The sequence below is a fragment of the Corvus kubaryi genome, unplaced genomic scaffold (genome assembly GCF_017639235.1).
Source record: "Corvus kubaryi isolate FWS band 111438036 unplaced genomic scaffold, C.kubaryi_AGA036_p1.0 37396, whole genome shotgun sequence".
Taxonomy (NCBI): domain Eukaryota; kingdom Metazoa; phylum Chordata; class Aves; order Passeriformes; family Corvidae; genus Corvus; species Corvus kubaryi.
This window is the reverse complement of record NW_024581135.1, coordinates 14,223,962-14,232,542: the sequence shown is the minus strand read 5'-3', so window position 1 is coordinate 14,232,542 and position 8,581 is coordinate 14,223,962. Positions and strand designations below refer to the sequence as shown.

Genomic DNA, 8,581 nt, shown 5'->3' with positions numbered 1-8,581 from the left:
TAAAGCCACATATGTCTTTATTCTCCACCCAGGCCAGCAAGGATGGGAAAAGGGAATGCAATTAAAAATAACAATCAGCAAACACACAGTATCTTTACTTAAAAAAAAGCATCCAGACTAGAGCAGCCAGAAACACACTCAATCAGAATTACTGTAATTCTCTGCAGTTTGACAGTGGCACATAAGCAGAAATTACTTGTAAGTTTCTGAAAGTGGGGTAGAACAAGACAAAAACTTGTGCTTTTTTTCTATTACAACAATTGATAATGATTATATATTTTGCAACAGGCAAACTGCTACAGAGGATAATGGGCAAGAGAGAAAGCTATCTAGAGTTGTCTAGAGAAAAGTCTGAATTAAACATTTACAAATAGCACCAGAACTAACCCCAAGCTTAAAATAGCCCCCACCAAAATCAATGACAGAATGCCTTGAATTTAGCAGGAGCCAAGGCAAGCTTAGTTAAGTGTAAAGAAGTAGAAAACACATGATGGATTGTCCCAGTATATCCCCCAAAACGTGACCTCCAAACCCAGAAGCACAGCTGCCACTGCAGAGGGAGGGAACTATGACTCCTCTGATGCTCCTTTGTACCTACGTAGCAGTAAGAGGCACAGATTTGGTTTTGTCTCCACTCCAGTGGGCTGTTAGCAATCCTGAAAGCAAATCCTGCAGCTCAGCAGACATTTCACATGGATGTATTCTGTAATGAGCTAGTATTTATCATTCAAGCCCTCCATAAGCTGAAGGCTCTTTGTGCTACTGACCCCAGCCTTTCGTCTAGCCTTGAACAGCTGCTGTTTGGCAGTGACAGCTGAATTGGGTTTTCTCCCTCTGCAGCAATGCACACTTGCCAGCCATCCTTTCCCCAAATTTGTTTGCTGCATCTTGGGGCCAAGACACACAATCCACCCCTTTCATGCCAGCAGTGTCCCTTTAGGCAAAGCGTGAGAACACTTGCCAGCCGACCTTCCTTTTCCTTAATGCTTGTTAAGCATCACTCATTCCCACCCTCCAGCCATGTGGGAGCCTGCAATTTCCATGTGGAGTACTATTAAGCAGAGTGGCTGCAGTGGGTCACTACAGACTGCCAGCACTGGCATGGCTTATCCTCAGCATCTCCATTAATTCAGAGGCATATCAGCATGCCCGATTGGAACAGCCTTGTGAAAAGCATTTCACTGCTTGAACCAGTCCCAGGCATATGTCAGTCTCTTTGAATCCCACTAAACTACCTGACATTGTCTCACATGTTGGGATCTATTTTTTTTTTTTCCTAGAAGTTGGTAATTGCCTTGAAAGACTTCATCAGTTAAAACAGAAAGAAGGAAGCAACAAACACAGCCTGGCTGTACCTGTACCCAGGGAGCACCTCTACTTTCTCAGTTAAGTGTGGGGCCAAGACTGCTCTTGATATTTGGCTTGTGCATTATTCACTGTTAAGCCTTCAGCCAATGCTAAGAGGCTCCTTTGACCTCCCAGGCACCAAGGATGCAGCAGGAACTAATTATTTCTCAGTGTCAGGGCTAGAGGATCAGATGGACTTGTTTATACATCACCAGTTCCCAGATGTTCTAACCAGGACAGTCAGTGTAGTCTTGAGCTCAACCTTAAAATGCAACATAAAGCATTAGTTTCTGTGAAATCCAGCTTCTGAATGCTTCTTTCTACCATTCTAAAACTAGAGCAGTTCCCCCCAATAGGGAAGCTGGGGAAGTGAGACACCTACACAGACAGGAGTGACTGTGCAGCTGACAGACTGCACACCACAACTTACCTACCTACACGCATGCAAATGGTGGGCTCCTCTGGCTTGGGGCTCAGATAGACTTTGCAGCAGCACCAGCTGAACTGGAGCACAGAGAAAATTAACCATGTGTCAGATGTGTAACTCAGCCCCCATTAGAATCTGCTATACCTCTATTTTATTTTGCTCATCTCCTTCTCAGGCCAAAAGTTGATCGAGAAAAAATAACTTTTCTGCTAGTCATTTTTTTAAGAGATAACTAAAATTTCTCCAGCCTATGGTGGCCACCTCAGCCTGGTCAGGGAGTCCACTATGATGCCATGAAAAATCCAGAAAGGAGGGAAACCGATTATGAAAATGAGACACGAGGGGAGGAGGATGTATGATCCATTGCTTTTCCATATAACTAACCAGGAAGAGAGATGAGGCAGGGAAGGTGACACAGATTTCCAGAGCTGAGGCATAGATAGACATGAACTCCTGGACTCCCTCATTCTGAAAGGGGAGGTCCAACAGCTCTTCCATAAAAGCAACTTGTGACTTGTTTCAGAGACCTTCCCATCCCAAGAACCTTCAACTCCACCTCCCTAAATCCAGGTGCTGCAGGACACACCTGCATTGCAGTGAGATGTAAATGGATTGCCCCTTCCTTAGGGGCAGGCACCTCCTTAGAGCAGGTGTTTCCTCCCTGTAATGCAACTATTTGCACTGCACACTGCGTATGACTCCTGTAGCTCATTCCTCCCTAGCAGTGCACATATCAAGAGATACACTGCAGGTGTGTTCCAAGCACCTATCTGAGCACCTGCAGCCACTTGAGGGTTCTTGGTGACACCCCCATCAGGTCCCCACACACCGCATTACAAAGCAAGCCCTGCTCTTCCAGCATGTGGTGGGGGTGTTTCAGGTCAGCGTAGAACTCACATGCCTTTGTTGGCAGCTATGCTGTCCTCTCCCACTACTCCAGTGGTCTGTGACACTGGACTCTGACAGTGTCTAAGCAGTCAGCCTGCCTAAGTTAGCTGCTCTTGTTGGAAGGACTGGGAAAGGACCCCTTCTAGGAAAACTGCAGGAACATCACACATTTTGCAATTTAACCTTCACCTCTGAATAGGTTCCTGTCTCTTAAAGTTCATCTCCCAAGCAGAGACTTCTTTTCACTGTGTCATAGGTCACTGCTATGTCCTAGTTCTGAAAAGTAAAGTCTACTTTGACAGAAGTGGACTTTTCATACTATATCTCTGCCAGTCCACAAACAGCCAGAGCCCTGCAGACCTGGATTTTCTTACCATTCCCAGAAGCTGTAATTAGTTACAACACATGACAAATCCTTGGAAAGCCATGCATGTCCCAACCCAGAGCATGTGAAGGTAGCATTCTTGCATTCTGTGACATTTAAAGAGGACTCTCAGCCCAATATTTTCATTAAGTTTGTGTTTAAATATATATGTATATTTAGAAAAAAAAAATCAGTGTGTTATTTTCTAGGTGAAAACACTCGCATACGACCAAAATAGTCATCCAGGACAAAGGCTCAGACTGCTGAGGTCTCAACCCCCTGTGCAGAGCTCTTGCCAGAGAGACTACCTGAGATATTGTCAGAATCAAGCAGCTCGACAATGCTGTATGGAGAACAATCTTCCAAGCCCAGCTTGCTGCAGAGCCAGCCACAGAATCCCTTCTCCATATCCCTGACAGCGTGCCACCAGTACCCAAAGGACCATGCTACCTGGGCTACAGCTGAATACAGGCCTAGGGAGAAAGAAACAACCATAATTATAATTGGGTAGAAGATAATCAAAAAGGGACAAAAGGTGATTTTGTGCCAGAAGGTCCTCTCTTCATTGTACACCAAGAAGATGTTGTACCATGTAATGGTTCCATAGTAGAATGAAACCACGAAGGACACTACAAAAATGATGGGGAGGCAGATGATGGTCCAGAGGACGATGTGGGGTCCTCTGTCCAACCCAACATCACATTTCTTCTTCTTCTCAGGTACATCCTCTTTAGAAGGTTCCTTTGACTTAGCCAGTTCCTGCAGCTCTTTATCCGTTAGTGTGACGTGGATGTCCACCATCTGACCCTTCTTCTTTCCCCTGGTGATTGTTCCAGTCAAGGTGACATATCGACTGTCTAAAGGCATGCTCCAGACACCTACAACACAGATAAACGCATCCACATCAGATTTATTCTCTGTACAAAGCATTTTGTGAAAATCCTCAAAGACCCCAAAGACAATTAGATAGTGCATATGGAGTTACAATTAAAATTAAATTTAAAAAGATGGGAGACAAGAAGCAATGCAGTATGAAGAAAATTATCACAGAAGAAAATGGAAAAAGAGCTAATGAGGAAAAAGACAAGAATTCCAGATGATAGAAATCACAACGGAGAAGACTCCAGCATCTGCACTAGAGCCAATATGTGAAAGGAAAGTGCTCCAAGGGTATTTGAGAATGAGATGACAGAGAGTAACTCAATTGAAAATGGTATGCCTATTTTCTCTGTTTCCTTCATGGATTTATTCCTGAACAGCATGAACACTTGGGATTAATTAGATAAATACCACTGAGACTCTTGTTTTGGAATAAGCACATTCACACATGGAATTACACCTGAATAGCTAATATTTCACTTTACATTTGCACTGTATCTCAATCCAAATTGATTTTTGAAGTTTAGAAAAGCTTAACAAACTGTCATAAATTTATATTTGCATTTGAAGAGATCAGTAGTGGCACCAAACCAGACAGTACTGGTATATGTGTTAAAGTTATGACGGGACTGCCTTAGCTTTCAAGTGACATTGGTATAGGAGGTTCATGCAGTGGTACTGGCCAAAAACCCCGCCATGGGGCTACAGTGTATTTCCTCCTGGTCTTAATTCTGACTAGCTTAGAAGGAGGTCTTCAGAACTCTTAAAAAGAGGCTGAGCAGCTTGGAGTGCTCCACAAAAGAGGAAGGCAGCAGGTAAGTAATGAGGATAGGGTTTGGGATCATGGGGGAATCTAGTGTATATGATGGACCAGGAGTATGCATTCACATTTAAGCCCCTCTCAGCCTGCACTGCTGACTCACAAGAGTATTTAGCCACAAGACCTGCCTTCCACACTTCTTCCCTGCAAGGGTACCCAGGACAGATAGCGGAAGTGAAAGTGACTCCAAGATGCCCCATGATGACCTTGCCAAATAATCCCCCTTCAAGATGAAGCCATGCTGATTGTATGCAAACAGAAGGCAACAGCAAATCCTAGATAATGAGTTAAATTCCCTATCACAGGTAGAGCCACTAACTCCATCTGCTTCCATCCTTTCACTTAATAGGCAGTTGTTCAGGCATGGACAGTGGCTTGAACATGGCTTAGAATGACATCATTAACTTAATGCATGCACAGCATTGCAACCAGCACATCAACCCCAGCCAGCACATACATTTAAAACTAAGACTGTAGCAACAACCAAACTTCGCAAAGAACTGCAGGAGACATCCCAAATCAGCCTGTAATGCTCTCTGTTTCAGAGCATTTTCATGTATGAACTCAAGCTCTCCTTGCCTGCAGTCTTGGAGAGGGTTGGTCCCACAGTCACTTCCATTTGACCGCATGATGGCATCAAAAAAGCTTATGGAGTGTTCTCAGGAATACATACCATCTGTCATAGACTGACCCAGGAACTTGGAGCCTTCCTCAGAGCTCCTCTCCCCTCCTTCTTCATCCACCTGTTCTTCTTCCACCTTATTGTCATTCTCAGACCGATACACTATTATTGACTCGGGGCGGGACTCCTTCTTCTTCTTTTTCCTCCGGTCCATAGTGGCTTCCCCATCAAAGGTGACAGTGGTTGCCACAGCCCTTCTCATTGTGCCACAGCAAGGGCTCTGGCCTCCAGACTTGCTGTCCTTCTGCACAGTCTCCATCCCGCTGCTGCTCTCAGTCACCTCACCTGGCATCTTGTAGCACCTGTTTCCAATCCAACAGCACCAATCCTGCACTTAGAAGTCATTGATTAGACAATGGTCCAAGGATGCTTTGTTCTGGTAAGATGTCCCACTGCTGGTATCCAAACTATGCACTCCAATCCCAGCCTAAAAGGAGAGAGAAGGCTGAAAAAGTGCCTTTTTCTTACCAAACAGAAAAGATTGGCAGAAGTTTCCTAAAAAGGTTTACTTCCAACTGGTTTAAATGTCATCTGAAGATCCCTATTACTGTCCTGAACACCAGTTCTCTTACATGGATACATGTTTTGTGGTATCTAATCTATCCTCATTCTTAGGGTGCAGTTTTCACTGTAACAAACCAAAGCTACTGGAAAGAGTATTAACATTTATAAAAAGGGATTAAACCTGGCCAGCTTACTGGATGAATTTAACATTCCTCTACAATGCTGGAAACAATCAGAAGACAATAGTTTTGGCCCAAATGCATCAGAATAAAGGACTGAAACCATAGATGAAAAAGAAGTTGACCGATTTAAGGGACTGGCCTACAACTGCAACAGGAACACTGTGCTTGTCCAGCATTACAACAGCTATATTGGTGCCAGCCTTTCTCATTTTGAAAGTCTAATGATTAACTCCCCTTTGCAAGAATATTACAAAAATGAATCAAATTATGTCAAAATGAGTGATGTTTCAAGCCTTAACAATTTAGCAATATGCAGTGTTGCCATACTTTAAAGATACAGTATATACAGTGGATTTATAGCAAAATTGTTATTAAGATGACTTTGCTGGAGAGGGAATTGGGAACCACAGCAAATTCTTCTGACTGCGCAGAGAAAACAACACAACTCTTCACAAATCTTTGTAACAAATAGAAGGACTCGATTTTTTGCTCCGCATTCAAGCAAAGTTAACAGCAATATCAAGTTAAACTGTCATCTACTGGAAAGCTGCCTAAGTAAAAACCCCATAATTAAACATGCAATGAGGCAGACAAATCCTGCTCCGTGAATACGGAAGAAGGGTTATTGGTTCTCAGATTTCATAACATTTAAGAAACTGACTGTGCCAGGTATTCATGAAGCATTTAGGTACAAATCTGAATACAATGAATAACATTTTAACAACTCTGAAGAGCTCTGTTGAACATTTACATGAACATTTGTATTTAAAAGAATGCATCTGACCAATAATTAAGCTTCTACCTAGTAACCAAGTCTTTCCTCTAACAGGAAACTAAGAAACACAGGTATCACAGTTTATAGCCCACACAATGCTGGGGAAATGGTTTTACACGAATGGATGATAGAAAAAAGTTGAGCATTTTAAAATTTGGCAGTATGGTCCTGGTCTTCCCACAGATCTAAGATTTTGCTGGTCTGTTTTGAAATTTTGTGCAGAACTTTAGATCAACTATTTATGCCTTATACACTCACACACACCACACCCACACAAACTTTTAATTGTATCACTTTAACACCTAAGACACTGCCCAGCTGGCTCTATGAAGCCTTGAAGAATTCAACAATTCAGATTATTTTTGTGCACTATAGAAAATAAATCTTCCCTGGTGATCAGAAAACACATAAAATGGACTTTAAAAACCCTCAAGATTCAGCATGCCCCATAAGCCAGACCACTTCTAAATGAATAGGCAGAGAATATTTTGTTTAGCTTTGCAGCGTGGCTGGGAAGAGTCTGTTTAGGCTGCCATCTCACCTGCCATAAAAAATGTATGCATCAATTAGCAGGCATACTGGAAAACAGAAATTCATGGAAGCTTTTGTTCGTTGTTTCTTTTTAAAAATGCCTTTAGGGGTAAATGAAATGAATTTATGCTATGGAATAAACTCACTCTTTGGAGTAAATTCATTCAGGAGGTACGATAGGCTTTAACATTTTTCTCTGAAAATCAGCTGTAAAATTTCATGTTTTGCATCTATAAAACCCTGAAATTACCTGATTGAGCCTAATGAGCCCCTGAGACAAAAGTGATATTCTGCTTCCAAAAGTGAGGAAAACAGGCCTGGAAACAGAGAAACCAAAAGCATAACTTCTGGAATAATCTACTAAAAATCTGGAGACACAGAAGTTGATTAGACTCCCAAAGTTCCTGGCTTTCGTTCCATGTTCAGTCCCTACTGACTTGAGAAGGGGGTGACTTGCACATAACATTTAAAAATAACACAAAGCAACAAGCAAAGATTTGTAGTTGGGCTTTTTTTTTCTTAAAGTTGATCCAGCTGTGGCCTTGCTTAAATTCACAGTAGATGATAAGCTAATGTCAGTTCTCAGTGGCCACAGCACAAAGGACTATGTCAGCCTTGACTATGCAAGGAGCAAGGTGATGTCCTTTTTGAATCTCTCACAGATAGGCACTGGCAATCTGTGTCCTGTTCTTGGGCTCATCAGTCTGGCAGAATGCTGATTAATGACCAGAAGATGCCTATGATCTCTGAGTTACTTTGCTATGTCTGATGTTCCCAATATAGCAGCTACTGCCACTGTGAGTTACCACCAGGATGAGAAACACCTCCACAGCAGGGTAATCTGAGAGTTGCAGCTCAGTTTCTTCTGCTGACAAAAGGAGAGGGACTGGGCAGTGGGGTACAAGCCACTAAGAAGCACTGTTGCTGTGGCTGAGTCAAAGCCCTTGGGATAAGGAAGTGAAGGAGCCCAGATTATTCTGTTTAAGGCACAAGAAGGTAAAATCTGATATGTCTGTCTACATCAAAACCAAAAGCATGAAGGAGATCCTTGTGATCCAGCAGAGGAGGATGCAGCAAGATAAAACAGAAATACAGGGCAGACATTAGGTAGGTGTTGCAACAAAGTGGGTAGGTGTCCCTTGGTATACATCACTGGGTGACATGCTGTCACTGGAAACTCCC

The 8,581-nt window shown here is 42.8% G+C and overlaps 1 protein-coding gene across 2 annotated transcripts in view; it reads right to left on the bottom strand.

The window, feature by feature from the left end:
• The window catches only part of TMEM169 (transmembrane protein 169), a 17,424-nt gene continuing 8,843 nt past the window's right edge, over nucleotides 1-8,581 (bottom strand). For both annotated transcript variants that reach the window (XM_042041106.1, XM_042041107.1), the window contains 2 exons: nucleotides 5,399-5,834; nucleotides 1-3,904 (listed from right to left, as the gene is read on the bottom strand). In XM_042041106.1, the coding sequence (XP_041897040.1) occupies nucleotides 3,282-3,904; nucleotides 5,399-5,699 (924 nt within the window). In that variant the 5' untranslated portion in view covers nucleotides 5,700-5,834 and the 3' untranslated portion in view covers nucleotides 1-3,281. The remainder of the gene's footprint in view (nucleotides 3,905-5,398; nucleotides 5,835-8,581) is intronic.